General features: G+C 42.3%; 1 protein-coding gene across 1 annotated transcript; it reads left to right on the plus strand.

Annotated features, from left to right (window-relative positions):
- The first annotated feature begins 8032 nt into the window (after positions 1-8032).
- Positions 8033-8587, plus strand: LOC145036041 (uncharacterized). Its single transcript, XM_078984522.1, has one exon. It carries the CDS (start codon positions 8033-8035, stop codon positions 8585-8587), a length of 555 nt encoding a protein of 184 aa, XP_078840648.1.
- The last annotated feature ends 12886 nt before the right edge of the window (positions 8588-21473 follow it).

The raw sequence follows: 21473 nt of genomic DNA on the forward strand, positions 1-21473 counted from the left end.
TGAAACACTGAGCTGCCTGAAACACTGAACTGGCTGAAACACTGAGCTGCCTGAAACACTGAACTGGCTGAAACACTGAGCTGCCTGAAACACTAAACTCAAATCCAACTGTGGAGTCAAGGGACTCCTCACTTAGTCGCTTCCACGACTTCTGAATGAAATCTTCCTCAAGGACTAGTTTCCACTAGTTATCCTGTCACTGTGGCTCTAACAACCTTCCGATCCAACCGATCGGGTCCTTACATCACATCCTGACATCATCAATTCTATGAATAATAACATGATGGCTCCCAGACTGATGGTAGCCCTTAACATACCCGAACCTCAACGGTCCACTGCTACTCTGATCTCATAACTGATGTGACGATCTATAGCCAAGATTCGCTGACTTAGCCATAACTGAACCATTTGGGAAATCCGAATCTAATCCGTGGATTCCCGTATTCCCACCGCTGCACCCGAACGGGTGGGAATTACTACATTCCCGCGTTCAACCACGCGCTCATGCTGCTACCAATCTGATAAAAGCCACGGTTACACCCGTGGATTCACAAGTCTCAAATACTATCTGGCTGCTAATGAACGCTACAGCTACCCCCGCAGGCTTACAACACTCTACTACTATCTGACTGCTAGTGAATGCTACGGCTACCCCCGCAGGCTTACAACACTACTACTACTATCTGACTGCTAGTGAATGCTACGGCTACCCCCGCAGGCATACAACACTACTACTATTATCTGACTGCTAGTGAATGCTACGGCTACCCCCGCAGGCTTACAACACTCTACTACTATCTGACTGCTAGTGAATGCTACGGCTACCCCCGCAGGCTTACAACACTACTACTACCATCTGACTGCTAGTGAATGCTACAGCTACCCCCGCAGGCTTACAACACTACTAATACTATCTCGAGGACATCCTGACTATCCCTAGTCCCGCTAGTGATTCCTCATCCCGATTTCTCAAACCAGCCCTCAGTCTTTGAATTCTATATCATCCTCGACATCTTATATCCTTGATATACTTAGTGCTTCGTCGAGGAATTCTCCGGCTTGGTTCCCAACCCAACTGTCTACTAATCCGGATACAAGAAGCTATTGTTGGGAAGTTTCCAACCTCCCAACTCCTGAATCTACGCAACCTGCATGCTGCCTCATACACTGGCTACTAATACAAAACATCTCTTGTTGCCCGCTCTCGGGTTCCTCATTCCACTCACTTGAGTCTTTACAGGTGGTCCTCAAATCCTGGATTCCTAACCAGTTTCTAACCATCTCCATTACATGAACCCACTGCTGGGAAAAGTTCTCGAACTCCCAATTCTGAACTTCTCAATCCATCCATCACTATGCTACTACCATTTCTTCTCAGAGGCCTCGCAATCATTCTGAGTGACTCTTATCCATGTATACCCGGAGGGTCCTCCCCCACTTCAATCCTGCTTACCCCTTGCTGCTTCATATACAAAAGAGACCCCGACCTTTACTACCATCCCAAAATTTCTACCGGGGAGTCCAAGCCCGTCGGGTAGGAACTTGACAATTCCATCCAAACCACTATCCGCTCCGAACTAGCGAAACGAACCAGATTTCTCCCTACCATGCTACAGTTACCGCACTCCCCTAACTACCAACCAATCATCCGAGGTATGCAAATGGCATATGACATAAGCACAGGCAAGCCACTCCATAACACAACACTTGTACCACGATTGATGCAGAAACCATAGCAATATATCATAACGTAAGCTGACAAAACAAAGTTCATACCTCCATTACTTAGTGCTGCTCGAATCCCTACTGAAATCTACCGGAGAAACTCGGCTCCAAGCCGTAGGCACCCTTGCCCGGCCTTGACAACCACTGACGGTACTCGAAGTTCCAAGGGCAGGAGCTGGCGCCCGCCCTGCTGAATACAACTCGGACAGTGGGCCTTCTTGTGGCCCCTTGACTGCAATGGAAACACAACGGATCAAGTCTCTGGGCGATGGTAACAACACAATCTCTGCTAAAATGACCAATCTGGCCGCACTTGAAACACCCAACATCGCCACCACTTCTACGCCTACATGCACCCATGTGCGTCCTTCCGCACTTCCCGCGTCGACTGCGGCTCTGATAGTTCCTCGTCCTCAAATCTGAACTTTTGGGCCTCTTACTTGAACCTGTGGCAACCTGTGTCTCATCCATTTTCTCTTCCCTTCCGACTCCTTGCCCGACTCTCGCTCCTGCGTTACCCCAACGGCAATGTCTGCTGTCTGAACAACAGATGTCTGATCCTGAAGCCTCGCTATCAATCTATCAGTGATCCTCACGACCATGTCTGGCAGACCCTCGCGAATGGCTCGCGAAACTTCCTCAACTATCCAATCATACAATGGTTTCTCTTGGAGATAGAATGCCCCACTCACCCCGGCCTCCTGATAGCAGAACTAGAAATGGGATCTCCCTCCCTGATGGATCCCAGAACTCCATAAGACTCGGGGCCTAGACGAGCCCCAGTCTATCCTGAAACTAACCCGGCCCCTACAGGCCTCAAGATGACTGTCCATAAACTCCACAATAGCCTCTCTAACTGAACCGGAAATCACTGGAGTCTGATCGATGATGTTGCGCATAATCTCTGTGGAAATGAAATCCCTCATCTGATCGTCAGGCTGTCCGGCTCTAAAGCCCGAGCCAGACCCCTCCCCTGCACCTGAACTGCCAACTGATATCTCGCGCAACGTCGCCATGCTGAAAATATAACAATCCCTGACCAAATACATACTACTGCTGAGGGATCTCTCACATACTCTACTAGTTCCTTGGTTTCGCCTCAGCCCCTCTTGAATCGAGTACGGATCCTCTGCTTTCAGTAGTATGGGCCCCTACTACCTTCCACATCTATCCGTACTTTCCTCAAGAGTTACCTCAACTCCACCAAGTCCCCTTTCCTCAAGAGTTACCTCAAAAACACAGTCTGAAAATTTCGTTTAATTTAATGATAAAACCATAGTCAATAAACCTCATATAGAAATCATAAGCAATGTACCTCAAAATATTATAACAACTGTCAAATATATCAGAGTATAAACATCCCAGGCTGAACAGATGGTGTGTGCACTACAATCTCCCCGAGCTCCACTTTTGAAAACTAAGTACCTGAAACCAAAACTGAAAACCGTAAGCACGAAGCTTAGTGAGCTCCCCCAAACTACCACATACCATACAATAACATATAAACACATATTGGGCCTTGCCCACTGCATCGGGACGAAGCCAGGAAACTGCATCAGACCGGAGTCCGGAACTGACTGGGACCTTGTCCCCTGCATCGGACCAAAGTCCGGAACTAACTGCATCGGACCGAAGTCCGGAACTAACTGGGACCCTGTCCCCTGCATCAGACCAAGTCCGGAACTAACTGCATCGGACCGAAGTCCGGAACTAACTGCATCGGACCGAAGTCCGGAACCGACTGGGACCTTGTCCCCTGCATCGGACCGAAGTCCGGAACTAACTAACTGAGCATAGCATAGCATAACATAGCAACTAGCATGAACACATATACTGCATACTACATCGGGTCGTAGCCCGGAACACATAACACATAAAACATAGCGCACAAATCCTGTCTGGGCCACGAAGGCATCAAACATACTAGCTACTGCATCGGACCGAAGTCCGGAAACTACTGCTAACTGAACGGCCCAGCATTGTGGCCTTAGACCCGTCCCTACTAGAAGGAAACTCACCTGATGCTGCTGAACTGCTGCTGCTAATCCTTGACTGCTACTTGACTTCTGACTTCGACTACTGCTCCACTAGCTCCTCAAGCTACCAATATCAATATAACACTTAGTCCAACTGACCTCCAAAGGTTACTAGGTCAAATCTGGTCAAGGTCAAAATCCTGGTCAAAGTCAACCTTCCGGGTCAACCCTACTCACCGAGTCTATCTACTGACTCGCCGGGTTCATATGCCCTGAGTCTTTCTTATTCGTGACTCGACTCGCCGAGTCAATCCATGACTCGCCGAGTCCAACTAGGTCCAAGTCCTGTCCTGTCCAACTCGCTGAGTCACCACCCGACTCACTGATTCGGGTCTCGACTCGAAGGGTTTAGGGTTTCGCGATCTGACTCGCCGAGTCCAAGAACAGACTCGCCGAGGCCATGCCTATCTTCATCCGACTCGACGAGATGTTCATCCTACTCGTCGAGTTCCTCCTCACCTTCAATCTACTCGCCGAGTCTATCCATTCCTCAATCCATGCAGTGGCAAACTTTACGTGTAGATTGAGAGATATAAGCTCAAAACACACTAAATTCGGGTTTATGGCAAACATGCTTCTTCATCATATCAAAGGCTGATACTTTAGGGGATTCTAGACCAAAACCAACATGGATCTGAGGTAGCAACCTCAGATCTGAACCTCCAACTCGAATTGGTTACATATCATACCAACAATGGCCAAAACCCACACATAAAAGTAGATCTAGATGAAAAAGAGAGTCCAAGCAACAACTTATTACCTCCACTTGGTCTGAAATGACTCCACAATCCAGATCTACAATCCCTTCTTGCACCTCCAAGGTCTTTCTTCCTCCTCCAAGCTTAATGCATTCTTCAAGGCAAGATCTAGCTCCAAAAACGGAAATGGCGGCTAAGGTTTGATGTTCTGGGGTAGAGAGGCAATAAATGAACCCTAGGAAGGTTTGATGTTCTGGGGTAGAGAGGCAATAAATGGTTCTGGGGTTGAGGTTCAGACCCAACTCGCCGAGTCTCCCTGGCCGACTCGCCGGGTCGGTCGCTTTCACCACAACCCGGATCCCGCTCAGACTCGCCGAGTCCCTCCATGGACTCGCCGAGTCTCCCCTAAACTTGAGGTTTTCTTTCTTTTCTTGGCTTTCCAAACTTTGGGGTGTTACAAAAGTGGGTTAGATCTGATCCCTTATAAGGGGTGTGGATACCTTCCCTATCACAACGCGTTTTAAAGCCGTGAGGGCAGCAGATCCCATAAGAACTCTGCAGTTAAGCGTGCTCGGGCGGGAGAAGTACCGGGATGGGTGACCCCCTGGGAAGTCCTCGTGCCGAGTGGCCCAAAGCGGACAATATTGTGATACGTGCCAGAGGGGGGTGTTACAATTCCCATCCCAATGCACATGAAGGAAGCTTGCCTATGCACACGATTTGGTTCAACCATCACATGATTAGCTGTTAAATGGTTGATAAACGTTCCTCCCTATTCTATTACTTCATTTCACATTTAGTCAATATTTTCAATAACTAGTATTGTCGTACCAGAACCTTCGAGAAGATTACTAGTGATCTCTATCGGGTGGTTCAGGATCCTAAGGAGTGACTTAGGGATTTTGTTAACAGGTTTGGCAGTGAAGCTCTGAGCATCCCCAACATTGACATGACGACTGTTTTGGAGGCCATCAAGATGGGTCTAAGGAAGGATTCACCCTTCTATGAAGATCTCATGATGACTCCATGCAAGAGATTGGACGAAGTTCGGTGCTGAGCATCGAGGTTCATAAGGCTTGAAGAGGATAAAGAAGTTCCAAAGTGGAGCAACTCTTAAATTCAATACGAGAATGATAATAGGAAGGCCGAATGCTCGGCTCCAAGATCCTACAAATCGAAGCCCTATTCCAAACCAGATCATCACAGGGTTAATGCCTCGAAGATGAAGGAGCGGAAGAGGAATATCCTAAGATCATTGACTATTGTTCTTCTGTGGATGTTTCAGGTTTAATCTATGATATGTACGACCTCGGAGACAAAGCAAGGTGTCCAAAGAAGGATAACAAGTCCACCAGTTGGAAAGACAAGTCCAAATGGCATGCTTACCACGAAGATTTCAGTCATATGATGGAGGATTGCATAGTCCTAAGAAAGGAGATTAGCTACCTCCTTAGCAAAGGGCATCTTAAAGAGATCATCGTAAGAAAAAAAAAAAGTCCAAGGAGAATAAGCAGGGTGGTCACAAGAATCCTGGAGAAACCAGGATCGCCGCCCCCAAACGCCAAGATAATTAATGTTATCTCAAGTAGATCTAAAATTTGTGGTACTTCTTATTCTTAGGCTAAAAGACACACCAAGGTCTTTAAGACAAAAAAGGAGGATAAAACATGAAATAATACATCGGTTAGCAATGAAAAGGGAATAACGTTTGACGAGACGAACAAGGAAGAGATCCAGGATCCTCAGCATGGCGGACTTGTGATAACACTGTACATTGCCAACCACTTCGTCATAATGATCCCAGTTAACGGAGGATCCTCGGTCAACATCATACTCTTGGACGCACTAAAGAGGATGAACATCCCATAATTAGAGATAATCAAAAGATCCTCGGTCCTCATAGGATTTAGTGGTGAAATGAAACACACCATCGGGGATAAAGCTACCAATATACAAAGATGGGGTAAACTCTATACAAAATTTTTGTGTTATTAACACCTTATCATCTTATAATGTGATATTAGGTAGAGCGTGCATCCATGCAATGAAAACAGTTCCATCAATGTATCATCAGTGTGTAAAGATGCCTACTCCATGGGGAACTTTGAAGATCATGGGAGATCAAAAAGAGTCAAGGGAATGTTATAAAACCTCTATGAAGCCTACGATGAAACCCCAAAAGGAATATCAACTAAGTCAGGGGGCACAACATGTTCTAAAAATGAAGGAACAAAACATGAAGGAAATGCCCCTGAGAAATGAGGATCCTGAAGCCAAAGTCCTCATAGAATCCTCAATACTCGAGCAAATTAAGAAAGACATGTTAAACTTCCTTCAAACCAAAAGCAAGATGTTTGCATGGAAACACAAAGATATGATAGGTATAGACAAGAGTATTATCACTCACAAACTTAATATTGATCCTTCTTTCAAACCGATACATCAAAAAAGAAGGAAGTTTGCACCTGAAAGGAATCATATCATCCAAGAAGAAGTGGAAAAGCTCCTCAAGGCAGGGATGATCAAGGAAGTGAAGTTCCCGAGATGGCTAGCTAATGTAGTTGTCGTACAGAATAAAAACAACAATTGGCGAGTATGTGTAGACTACAGAAATCTTAACAAGGCTTGTCCTAAGGATACTTTTTCACTACCACACATTAACTCCATGATAGATATAACAGTTGGCCACGAACTCTTAACTTTCATGGATGCTTCAGCAGGATTTCAACAAATCCAGATGGAACTATCCGATCAAAAAGATACAACATTTATAGCACCAACATGAATATATTGCTACACTACAATGCCTTTTGGTCTTAAAAATGCAAGTGCAACATATCAAAGACTAGTGAACCGGATGTTTAAAGATAAACCGGGGGACACCATGGAGGTCTACATTGATGGTATGGTGGTGAAGTCCATGAAAGCTGAAGATCATCTCAAGGATCTCAAAGAAGCCTTCGACATTCTAGATGAATACAACATGAAGTTGAATCCCTCTACATGCCACTTTGGGATGAAGTAGTGCAATTTCCTTGGGTATATGTCAATTAAGAGAGGAATAGAAGCAAGCCCGGAGTAGATCAAAACAACCATCGAATTAAAATCTCCATCTTCAACAAAGGAAATCCAAAGGCTAACCGGAAGAGTAGTAGCACTCAACAGGTTCATTTCAAGATCCTCAAAAAGGTGTAAGTCCTTCTATGATATCTTGAAGAAGAACAAGAAGTTTGAATGGACCAAAGAACACAAAGAATCTTTTCAAGAACTCAAACTATACTTAATTTCCTGACCACTATTGGTGAAGCCTATAGACAAAGAACCATTTCTCCTTTACCTCTCGGTATCCTCAAGTGCGGTAAGTGTTGTCCTAGCCAAGGATCTTAACAGAGACGAACATCCTATCTACTATGTAAGTAAAAGTCTTCTAGATCCTAAGACCAGGTATTCTCTTCTCAAAAAACTAATTCTTGCATTAGTAATTGCTTCTAAAAAGTTAAGACGTTATTTCGATACACATACTATACATGTGAAAACTAATTATCCTATTAAGAATGTGATGAGAAACCAGAAATGTCAGGAAGGATGGAAAAATGGTCAGTGAAGTTAAGCATGTCTGACATCAAATATAAGCCAAGATCAGCTATAAAGTCACAAGCATTAGCAAACTTTATAGTTGACTTTAGTGATGATCCACCAAACGAAGTAGACATTAAAGCTAAGCAACTCCTACAAGATGAAAACTTGGGAAAATGGATACTATTCATAGATGGAGCTTCAAACCAAAAAGGAATTGGGCTAGGGATCATACTAAAATCGCAATATAAGGACATCCTACCCCAAGAAGTTAGTTACAAATTCAATGAAACTAACAACGAAGCAGAATATGAAGCACTCATCATGGGACTACAATTGGCTAAGGATCTTCAAATCAAGAATCTTCAGTTATTTGTTGATTCTTTATTATTAACTAATCACTTCAATGGATCTTATGCAGTGAAAGGTGAAATATTAGCATTATACCTCGAGATACTAAAAGAATTAACCTGTGAATTTGAAAACTTTAGCCTAACCCAAGTTCCCAGAGAAGAAAACATAGAAGCAAACATATTAGCCAACTTAGGATGATCCCTAAGGAACCCACTAGAAATGAAGATCTCTATAACCCACATAATAACTCGAGCTATAGAGGCCTTTTCCGACAAACTCGATGATCCTAAAAAACCAATAAGTGTAGCAACCATTGGAGATCCTGACCCTTAGATCCCTCCTCAAAGGGATCCTGACGAATAGGATCCTCGAAGAAGTCCACGATCATGGATCCAACCCTATATGGAGTATCTCCAAAATGGCACGATCCCAACAGAAGACAAAAGAAAAAGAGCATTCAGAACAAGAGTCTCAAGATTCATAATAATCAAAGGTAAACTCTATAAAAACTCTATGCCAAGTCCATACCTCAGATGCTTGGAAGATCCAGAAGCTGTAGAAGTCTTGAAGGACATACATGAAGGAGACTATGGTAATCACACTGGGGGAAGATCCTTATGCTCCAAGGTAATGGTAATAGCATACTACTAGCCAACCATGGAGATAGATTCTTTTCTACATGATCAGAAGTGTGATGCTTGCCAAAGACATAACAACATCCTACATCAACCGGCAGAACCTCTACATCCTATTATCTCTCCATGGCCATTCATGAAATGGGGAATTGATATAATAGGAAAATGACGAATAGCTCCAGGAGGAAAAGTATTCATGTTGGTGATGACTGATTACTTCTTGAAGTGGATTGAGGCTGAAGCCTTTGTTCAAGTTAGAGACAAATAAGTAATCTCATTTATGAAACATAATATCTCGACCAGGTTCGGGATCTCTGCTAAAATCATATGTGAAAATGGATCCCAATTCATAAGCAAGAGGACAAGAGACTTTTGCACACGTTATGGAATCAAAATGATAATGTCCACTCCTATTCATCCCCAAGCTAATGGTCAAGCATAATCCTGCAACAAGATCATATTAAACAACTTGAATAAAATTCTAGATGAAAAGAAAGGAAGATGGGCATAAGAGCTTCCTTTCGTCCTATGGGCAGATAGGACTACTTCCAAAGTAGCCACAAGTCAGACCCGTTACTCATTTGTGTTTAGGACAAAAGAAATGATCCCTTTTGAAGTAGTGATCCCGATAGCAAGATACTTGCTCCAAAATCAAGAAAACAATGACATGATCCTAGCCCAAGATCTTGACATTGTTGACGAACTTAGAGATCTTGCCAACATACACATTGTTGATCATCAACAAAGGATCACCAAGGCTTACAACAAGAACATAAAATTCAGAATATTCCAAATAGGAGACTTGGTATTAATGAAAACATTACAAAACACCAAGGATCCTAGTGCAGGTAAATTAGCTCCTAAGTGGGAAGGACCATATCTCATAGATGATGAAGCAGGAAAAGGAGCATATTGGCTAGCAACACTCGAAGGAGACATTTTGCCAAGATCAAGGAATGCTATACATCTCAAAGCATACTATATGTAAATAAGATCAATTGATCTTCAACAAAACCGAGGTGAACATGTTCTTTACCTTAAACCTTTCATCATTACTTATTTTCTCCTCGAATACATTACTTATTTTCTCCTCGAATACATTACTAATTTAAGAATCAGAGGGGCGTTAGCTAGACTAATGACCACCCCTAGCTAACTTTTGCTATGGAGAACAACGTACAACTAAGGATCTCCATAAGCAATCATCCTAAAACATAAGGATCCTCAAGTTTGAAGATCCTGAAACATAAGGATCTTGACAAAAGAAGATCTCATCATCTTAACAGTTGGACAAATCCATTATATCAACGGTATGATCTTTAAACTATCATATACAAAAGCTAAAGACTGATCATCTCTCCTACGCTTAAGGGTACTTAATCCCCTCTAAGATTTAAAGAGCTAATTACCCCTTTCACACGAACTAAGGTCTATACACCTCTCTTGGAAGCACGATATCTAACAATGCGATACGAATAAGGGGATCATTTCACAATGCAGTGGCTTGGCAACCCTCTTATCTTTGAACATAAGTTAAGATCCTTAAGGTTTATAACGTTTTCATGTTATCTAAAATTGGGATCTTACCCCAGAAATTACATAAGGTTTATAACATCTTCATGTTATCACACGTGGGATCTTTCCTTAAAAAATACACACGAATCATAACATTTTCATCTTATCATAAGTAGTGATCTTTCCCATGAAGTATATCAAAAATTAGGATCCTCCTGAGTATATAAAATCAACATGTTATCAATTCAACTTATGGTGTTACCCAATATGTAACATCCGAATTTGTAGGTGTTATATTTATCATTATTTTTGGAGTTAAGAGAGGGACTCGACGAGTTGATGCCTAGACTCGTCGAGTAGGATCGCGTATTGTCGTCTGATAAATGAGGGGACTCGACGAGTCGGTAAGGGTGGACTCGACGAGTCCGTGCTGACGATTGAAACTTTAAATCCCTGGGCCTGAACCCTATTTAAAGGACCTTATAGCCTCCATTTGCGGCTACCAGTCCAGAGAGAGGTACCCTAGCTATTTTGAGCGAGTTGTGAGAGAGTTTGAGCTTCTTTGTTCGTTTTTGGTGCGATTTAGCCAAAAAGGAAGGGTTTCCAACAAGAAGGGGGCAAGAGGACTTCATCACAGGAGGTTTTCAGCTTGTATCTTCATTTTGAGGTAGCTATTCGACCTTATTCGTTTGTTTTTGCTTAAGAGAATTGAATTTAGGGTTTCTATATTTTTTATGGCTTGTGTGGTTGAGATTTAGTGTCCCATTGAGAAATAAACTCTGGATACGGACCTTTTGAGGTCCAAGGAGCTCGAATCACCTTGCTTTTTGTGGTTATATGGAGGAAAGGGACATAGGTTGCCATGCTAGAAGGGATTTCACCAAAATAAACCTAGAGTGCCTTGCATGAGTACCAAGATTCGACCTTTATGTGGTTATTGGCTATGGAGAATCCAGATCTATAGATTTGGGAAAAACATCTGACCTCAGAAGGTCATTTGAGTGTTGTCATGGGAGCAACTCGACGAGTTCATAAGTGGACTCAACGAGTCGAGTCGGGGTTGCCCCGCGATTCGCTGCTGAGTAACCCGACGAGTGGAGAGGGGAATCGTCGTGCCAAGTGGGGATTGGAAGGATCCAGAGGACTAGTATGGACTCGCCGAGTCACCTGACTGCACTCGACGAGTCTGGTCAATGTTTAACCGTTGACTTCATTGACTTTTAGTATTTAGTCAATGTTTAGATTTATGAGCCGTTAGAGGGGTGGAATGGCTTTTTACCCTTCTTAGAGTACTTTGAGAGAGGGGTTAGCCTAGCCTTTAAAAGTTGTATTAATTAGAGTAATTATTATGTGATTAGGCGGAGGCTAGCAAAGGGTTTCAGAGTTCGAGGATTACCGAGTTATCCGAGGTGAGTCTTCTCACTATACTTTACCTTGAGTGGTAATTAAAGTTATGTGATTGAGTATCATGTATGCTATTTGTGTGATGTGTTGCACAACATTATTTATATGAGATTTTTGCTGTCTGTATATCCAATTTTACAAAGTTAGGACCGAAAGGTCCACAGAGTTAGGACCAGAGGGTCCACAGAGTTAGAGCCAGAGGGCTCACAGAGTTATAGCCTCGAGTGGCTATTATGTGTTAATGTGGAATTTTGAGGAACTCACTAAGCATTTATGCTTACAGTGTCTTGTGTTATGTGTTTCAAGTACCAGTGAGGATCGCGGAAAGGCGCCGACATGATCAGTACACACTCTTGTAGTTTTTTATACATTTTGTTCTTGGGATGCGTTTTTATGGATTTAATTTGTGACACATTGGGATATTAGATGTTTATGAATTAAAATTATAAATTTTAAAAGTGAAAAATTGTTTTGAAATTTACGTCGTTACAAGTTGGTATCAGAGCCTTGGTTTGAGGGATTCGGGTGCACCTTCGAGCGCATTTGAACTCAAACTGAGGATTTGAGGAAATTTTCAAAGTAAAACAAAATTTTTCTAAAAGAGTAAAAAGGTTTTGAAAAGAACAGAGCAGAGTAGTGTGTACGATCAGCCAACCCCCGAACTGTGATTTCCCAAAATACCCTTATATTATGTGTTATGTGATATGAGATAATACGTTATGCATGCTAGGGTAGACTAGGTATTCTTATTAGGACTAGAGTGGCCTGATTTGTGATGCCTTAGCCTAGGGGTTTTGCTGCTAGGAGATGCTTGAGAGTGAGTAGATAGCAGTGAGGAGCTTGTGAGAGATCTGCTAGAGAGTAGACTATGCATAGTAAGAGTAGAGTACTTGGGATTTGGGATCCTAGGAGGAGGACTTAGGATGAATACTGATGCGGTGTGGATGGTAGTATTGGGCTTGTACTACAGAAGACACCGGAGCAGTGCGCAAACAAAGTAAGAATCCTTGGGATACCAAGGCACGAGTAGGGTCGAGTTATCGAGTGTGAGTATGGTTGAGCAAGTCTCTGATATTTTTATGTTGTATTACAGAGACATCATGGTTGGGACACGTCACAGACCAGGGACCAGCGAGTTGAGTGATGAGGAGCTCCTCCAGATGATCCATGAGGAGGTGGTTGCGGCTATCCGTGAAAAGATTCTAGAGATGTTGGGTATATTAAGACCACTCTGATTGAGACTTTCGATGAGAGATACATAGTGGTTACTGAGGCTGCAACCGCTGCAACTATCGTAGCTGTTGCTACTAGCAGACCTCAGGGTGACGATTCGTTGCTGTTCCGGGAGTTCAGCAACACGAAGCCACCAGAGTTTGATAGGACGCAGGATCTGATTGCTCCGATGAGAAGGGTTTCGGATATTGAGGGATGATTCTATACGTGTTCATGTCCAGAGCATTTTAGGGTCCGGTTCGTGCTGAACCATCTTCGCTTGGGAGCGAAGGACTGGTGGAAGTTTGTGATGGCGCACTTTTTGTCTGCTGAGCTTGCCGCAGTGACCTAGGAGAGGTTCACCGCTATGTTTCGTGATGAGTACGTTTCCCCGGTGGAGAGGGAACATTTGGCCTAGGAGTTTCGGACCGTCAATCAGGGTACTGAGTCTGTTACTGTGATCACCAGGATGTTCCATGAGAGGGCAATGCTTTACCCTGAGCACGTGTCTACTAAGCAAGCACGTATGAGGCGGTATCTGAGTATTCTGAGGAGGGACATATGAGAGTTCGTGGTGAACTCGTCATACCGAACATTTTCTGAGCTTCAGGAAAATGCTCGGAAGAGGGAGATAGAGCTGGAGACTTAGTTTAGGGAGGAGGTGGAGTCTTAGGGGAGGGATCGGCGACCGGCTTAGTTCGAGCCGGCAGCCAAGCGGGCCAAGTCTGTCGATTCGAGATCAGGGAACCAGAAGGGCCGTACTTATAGCAAGTGTGGCAAGGGGTATGAGGGGGTGTGTAGAGTAGGGTATTACTACAAGTGTGGAAAGGAGGGCCATATGGCCAAGGATTGCCCCAAGGGATTTGCAGTCTATTTTCAATGCAACCAGACTGAACACTGAAAGGCTGAGTGTCCACAACTATGGGGATTAGCACAGGGACATGCCCTTGCTGCTGTTCGAGCTACCGAGAGCCAGCCGGTGAAGGCCGAGGCACTGAAGACATGAGGGAGAGCTTTCCAGTTGACTGCAGAGGAGGTCCGCGCGACGCCCGATGCTGTGGCTGGTATGTATTCTTTCACGTATTTACTATGATGATTGAGATATGGTGTTTATATTATGTTATGCGTAGGTACCTTCCTTGTGTGTTCTGTGCTTGCCTTGGTGTTATTTGACTCGGGTGCGAGTCGATATTTTGTGTTATTTGCCTTTAGTCAGCACATCAGTATTCGTCGAGAGGCATTGAGTTGACCTCTGCGAGTTTCCATAGCTGATGAGCAAACAGTGTATGCCATTGATGTGATTCAGGGATGTGTGCTTGAAATCTTCGGAGTTGACTTTCTGATTGATTTGGTTCCGATTGTAATGGGGGATGTCCGTGTCATCATGGGCATAGACTGGTTGAGTAGATTTAGACCGGTTATCGACTGTGAGCGGCAGCTGGTGACCATACGAGACCCTAGTGGGGGAGTTATTATGGTTTATGGCGAGGGTACCCGTGCTGGGTCAGCATTTTGTTCGGCCGCTAGAGTGAGGCAGAGCCTACAACAGGGCTGTAGTGGGTTTATGGCGTATGTGGTGGATATGAGAGTATATGTAGAGAGGCCGAGGTCGACCGATGAGGTCCTGATAGTACGGGAGCTCCCGGAAGTTTTCCCCGAGGAGTTGCCGGGTGTGCTGCCCGAGAGGCAGGTAGAGTTCCGTATCGATTTGGTTCCGGGGGTAGCACCTATCGCAAAGGCGCCCAATCGCCTTGCGCCTCTAGAGATGTAGGAGTTATCCTCGCAGCTTCAGGAGCTGCTTGGGAAGGGATTTATTCGGCCGAGTAGCTCGTTGTGGGGAGCACCGATCCTTTTTGTCAAGAAAAAGGATGGTTCACACTGGATGTGTATCGATTACCGGGAGTTGAAGAAGTTGACGGTCAAGAACTGTTACCCCTTGCCGAGGATCGACGATTTGTTTGATCAGTTACAGGGATCGTCTTGGTTCTCCAAGATTTATCTAAGATTTGGATATCATCAGATGAAAGTACGCGATGATGATATCCAGAAGACAGCATTTAGGACTCGTTATGGGCATTACGAGTTCGTGGTGATGCCTTTCGGGTTCACCAATGCACCGGCAGCATTCATGGACATCATGAATTGAGTGTGCAGGCCGATGCTGGATCATTCAGTGATCATATTCATCTATGATATATTGGTATACTCGAGATCTAGAGAGCAACATGAAGAGCATTTGAGGGAAATCCTCAGAGTTCTGAGATCGAAAAGGCTTTACGCCAAATTCTCCAAGTGCGATTTCTGGTTACGAGAGGTCCAGATCCTAGGGCATCTCTGTTGGGTAAAAAATATGGTTTATACTTTGCTTTTCTAGGAGATTGTAATTTTCTATAATATTTTATGAGTTTACGGTCAGGAAGTGTGTTTACGGCCGTAAACACGTTTACGACCGTAAACCCATTTAAAGGCCCATGTTTCCCGTGTGTATATATATAGGGGTGAGGGGTGTGAGGAAAAGATTGATTGATGAACACCAAGGAGCTTAAGTGTGTGCATTTGAAGGTGTTCTAGAGAGAGAATAGCGAGTGTGTGTTAGTGTGTGTGAATCTTGTATCCGGATCTTCATTCATATCAATACATACAAGATTCATCATCATCTTCTTCTCCTTCTCTTCTATTTGATCTGACATCATCTATTTGATTGGGATTCCGCACCATCAAACGGATCTGATTGATACACAAGCATTTTTGGGGACTTACAATTGGTATCAGAGCTTGGTTTGTATCACTCATCTTTGTCAGATCTTGAGGTGATTTGATCTTACATTGCAAAGATTCTTGCGTTTTTGGATAGATCTCGAAAAATTAGGGGGGGGGGGGGTGTTTGTTCTTCGTGTTTTTCCTAAAAACGAGTTTTTGATCGAGTTTTGGAGCAAAAACGGTGAAAAAACGTTGTTTTTCGTCAAGAACAGCGAATTCAGAATAGTTTACGGTCTTTGAAGGGTTTACGGGCCGGAATTTACAGCCAAAAACGTGTTCAGGGCCAGAGTTTACGGCCGGAGGTTTGCGGTTCGGCGACTTGCGGCTCGGCTTGGTGGGATAGGCTCGGCTAAGATCAGCAGTGCGCTTCATAAAAAATAGGATACGTACTGGAGGTGCCAGGGCTCGAACCTGCGACCTATAGTTCAACAACATAGCGCCATAACCAACTCTTCCAAGCTACGACTTTGTTCATTCCCTCCGAAATTTTAAACTTAACCAGTCCTTACCGCTTCCTAGTTTCGCAAATTTTATATTTTTTGCCCAAAAATCAATTTCTTTTATTTTTAAACTCCATTTTCAAACCAAAAATTTTAATTTTTAATTTTTTAATTTTATTTTTGACTTTTTACTTAAAATTTTGACATTAACTTTAAAGCTTGACCTTTGACTTTGAACTTTGACTTTCTCGTTTGACTTTTAAATTTTCAAATTTAGCTTTTCGGTTTGACTTTTAAGTTTGACTTTTCAAGTTTGACTTTTGAGTTTGACCTTTTAAATTTGACTTTTAAAGTTGACTTTTGAGGTTTATAGTCAAAGGGCATTTTTAAATTTAAGTTTGACTTTTAACTTCTAGTTGTGCTTTTAATAGTTTTTGAAGTTTACGAGGGAATTCAAAACATGAAAGAGAGTCGTCTGGATCAGTTAAGACAAAACTTCAACATGTTCGATTATATCCCTGGAGAAACCCTGGAAGCTCAGTTGCAGTGATTTACTACACTCACTACTGAGATGAATATAGCTAGAATCTTCTTGTCCAAATGTGAGATAAACAAAAAGCTATTGAATTCACTTCCGAAATCGTGGGATATGAACGTGGCCATCATCAAGAAGACAAAAGATCTCAATCATCTTAGTATTGCTGATGTGATTCAAGAACTTGATACTTTGAAGTGTAGAGAAACAATGAGTTCTGAAAACCTTCTGGTCACTAAAGTTACATGTACTCCAGCTTGTGAAGCCACGATTAAATTTCTTCGGGAACAAATTGATTTATTTAAAAGAGAAGTTGAGGACCTGAGATATGAAGGATATGAACTCAGGAAAGGATAGAAACCCCTGAAGGTTGAATTAGAAGCAAAAAAAAAGGACTTTAGGAAACTTCAGGAAGAGTATAGCAACAAGTGTGAAAATTATGATTATATTAAGAGACAACTTGATGCTGCAACTGAAGAACTTGACGCTATAAAAATTAAGTGTGGAAAAACAGATGTCAGTTTCAAAAATTATACTGCGTTAAGTCAGACAGTCGAGTCTTTATATGAAACCCAATTAAAATTAAAAGAAAATCAAAACAAGGGTATAGGGTATGATAATGTACCTCTTCCTTATAATCATAACTACACATCCATCCCTATGACACAGGACGAAACTAACAGGGAGCCACATCTTCGATATGGAAAACGAGCTAGATTTGTGTCAGGAGGAGTTATTAATGTTGAAAATATTGATGTTTCTGTTACATGTGCAGGTAAAGTAGTAGAAGATGAGAACAAGGAGAGCACTACTAAACAAAACAATGACTCTTTGAACTCAGAATCTGTTGCTTCGAATTCTGTTGCTCCTAACAAACCTACCGTTGAGAAATATAGGCCTCCAATTCCAGCGTAACAGAGTGCCTCCTGCAATTGTGCATGTGGAAAAAATCAGAGACAAGGCAAGGATACGCCACCAGGTTCAGGAAGAAAAAATTTCCCAGTGAAGAAGAAGACTTGTTTTCACTGTGGAACACCTGGTCACATTGCCCGAAAATTATCCATATTGTGCATATACTACGCACAAGGCTGGCAGAACGCGCCAAGAGGGAGATACTCCAAAAGATACCCCTTGAGATCACGATCAGACATTAACGACTGGAATGCCAAGAAAGCCAAGAATTCAACTCCCAAGGACAAGAATCAAACTCCAAAGGACAAGAATCAGAATCCCACGGGCAAGAAGGGAATGTCGGCCAAGAAGTCCAATCCAAGAGATGCTTTCGTGAAGCCAAAATCAAAGTCATCTCAACGGCCGACATCAAGTTCCAAAGCAAGTACTAAGCCAACCATCATATCGAAAAAGAAATGGGTTAAACCCAACTACAAATTGGTTCCAAAGGTTTACTCTCCCAAATCAACTAATGACTATAATATTTCTTCATCTGTTTGTGATAAACAGGATATGTCATGGGAGAGAGTACCGTGCAAGGATGACAAAGGTCGACCCAGTTTCAAAATGGACTGGGTGCCAAAGACCAACTGATCCCGATCTGTGTCGGAGCAGCTATGAAGGCATATCATCAGACTTCGGTTTGTTGGCAGTGGTTGTTCCTGGCACTTAATAGGAGACATCTCTCAACTGTACAACACTCAGAACATTGTTTGGGAGAATGTACCCTTTGCGGGAAGGGAAGAAAAGAAGTGATCACTCACGGGGTTTCTGCTTAATGACATGAAGAATTTTCGGATCTGTTCTGAGATTACGCGTGCTATTCTCAGATCTTCTGGATGAAAATTCAATCGTTGACTTACGGTTTGAGTTTTCTTCTCTATACTCCTAAGTTTTTCTTAAGCTTATTCACTTTAATGACTATTTTTTATTTTAGGATAGTTTAAATTTGCGCATCTACTTTCATTTCTATCCTACGCACAAATTTAGGGGGAGAAATAAAAACAAAATAAAAATTAGAAAATTTTTAAAAAAATCTAAAAACATTAGAAAATCAAAAAATCAAAAAAATATGTTGGTTATGAAATGTGCTTGAGGGAGATGTTCTGGGAAGTGATATTATTAAGTGATAATAGGCAACCCGAGTCTGCGTAACGTACCCAAAATTTAAGGGTCTATGCTCTGGTTTGATGCGTCGGTAGGCACGAAAGATTCTAAATGGACTTGACTAGGCATAGTTGAACTTAGGAAATTTATAGACTTGACAAATTTTGACCTAGTTAGATCCGTTCAGCCTGACAATACGACGCTCGGATAGGTTGAGCAGGGAGATATATATGGGAATCTACTCATCACATTAATTGAACCTATATCTGGAACCGTGGTTTAACTTTTCCTCCATGGGCGGATTCTATCCTTAACTTTGGTATTGATGGGGCAACTGGTAAATTCTGATAAATTAGGTCTGTAGAAATTCGTTTTCTTTCTTCCTGTCTGTTAGTCATATGTTACCTGCGTGATTAGAAGAGATTCGACCTGGACTGTATCATATGCAACTCTATTTCTCTGCATATTATACATATATATACACATGAAATTCCTCTTATTTGTTAGCCATATGTTGTCTCCTTTGCGTGACTAACAATCCGACCTGGTACACATCGTATGCACTATAAATGATAATACTCTGAATCTATCTTCTCCCCTAATGATGGTCTGCGCATCCGATGTAAGGAGTATTCTGGAAGTCCTTGATTACCGGGACATATAAGGAAGTGGGAAACACGTTCTAGTACACTTAAAATTGAACTCTCAAAGATTGCCTATAGTCTCATTGCTCAATTTAGGTGGACAACAATATCCCTGGTCGTCGTCAGCTGAATGGTCCTTAAGAAATAGTTTCTAGGAACTTAGGATTACTTTGTCTTACAATTATTAGTATGTCCTAAAATTGTCACAATTTTTCGTGTTTAAGTGGACCACAATATCGACGATCGACCAGACAAAGATGTGAATATGAAAGGTACCGACAAGTGTATTAAGGCCGTCTAAAAACTTTGATCCCAAATCATTCTTAAAGTTAGATATCATTTTATTTTTGTTAAATTTTTCATAGTTTCTTCTAATTTAAATATTAGGGGAGAATTAAAAATTAAAAATAAGAAAAAAAAAAAATCAAATCAGAAAAATTCAAAAATCAAAGAAAAATCAGAAAAATTAAAAATCCAAAAATATTTTTGTTTCTTTTTAAATTTGTGTGCTAAGTTTTGTTTTAGTTTTGTTTTGTCTTGAAAAGTGATTTCAGGTATAGATAAGACTCATGGAGCTCGTGTTGAAGATTTCTGAGCCAAAGCCTCGTTTGTGAGCATCGAAGAATTCGCATTCGAAGGAGCAAGAAATGAAAATTATTCTTTCAACATTCAATCCTTCAACTCCAGAAGAAAGGTCAAGCTGAATTGAAGAATATGTGACGGATTGCATTGAAGCATCCTCAATCAGTTTGTTGCTATCTTAAACCTGTTGAAGTGATCTAGAAGATTTGTTCTCTCTGATGTTCTCTCTGAAGATTCTCAAGCTGAAAGCACTATCTTCCAAGAATCAGTACGTAATACCTCCTCACCCAACATACGTTCAATGCCAAATTCTAAAGAAAAGCCCAACCGCTCAAGATGAAGTCATTCATTGAAGATTCATCAAGTTCATCGTGAAGTCGTGAAGAATTTGAAGATTAATGCTGAAGCCAAGTTCCCAATGAAGATTATCATGAAAGCCAACTACTTTTAGGGGGAGCTTGTTGGGTCATTTAAGAAAAGAAAAGAAAGCTATAAACCAAGGGGGAGATTGTTGGGTCAAAAATATGGTTTATACTTTTCTTTTCTAGGAGATTATAATTTTCTGTAATATTTTATGAGTTATGGTTAGGAAGAGTGTTTACGACCGTAAACAGACTTTATGGCCGTAAACACGTTTATGACCGTAAACCCATTTAAAGACCCATGTTTCCCGTGTGTATATATATAGGGGTGAGGGCTGTGAGGAAAAGATTGATTGATGAAAACCAAGGAGCTTAAGTGTGTGCATTTGAAGGTGTTCTAGAGAGAGAGAAAAGAGAGTGTGTGTTAGTGTGTGTGAATCCTGTATCCGGATCTTCATTCATATCAATACATACAAGATTCATCATCTTCTTCTTCTCCTTCTCTTCTATTTGATCTGACATCATCCGTTTGATTGGGATTCTGCACCATCAAACGGATCTGATTGATACACAAGCATTTTTGGGAACTTAAAATCTCGTTAACCAGAACGGGATATTGGACGATCCGGCCAAGATTGAGGCGGTGATGAGTTGGGAGGTGCCGAGATCCCCCTCAGAGATCAGGAGTTTTCTGGGGTTGGCCGGCTATTTTCGGAGATTTATCAAAGATTTCTTCAAGATTGCGGTACCTCTCACTAGGTTAACCCGGAAGGGTGTAGCCTTCAGTTGGGGCCCAGAGTAGTCGGCCTCATTCGAGACACTTAGCCAGAGATTATGTGAAGCCCCAATATTGGCCCTTCTGGAGGGGATGGAGGATTTGGTGGTATATTGTGACACGTCGATATCAGGATTAGTTGTAATATTGATTCAGAGAGGT

Source organism: Lactuca saligna, chromosome 3, assembly GCF_052625555.1.
Source record: "Lactuca saligna cultivar CGN05327 chromosome 3, ASM5262555v1, whole genome shotgun sequence".
Lineage (NCBI taxonomy): Eukaryota > Viridiplantae > Streptophyta > Magnoliopsida > Asterales > Asteraceae > Lactuca > Lactuca saligna.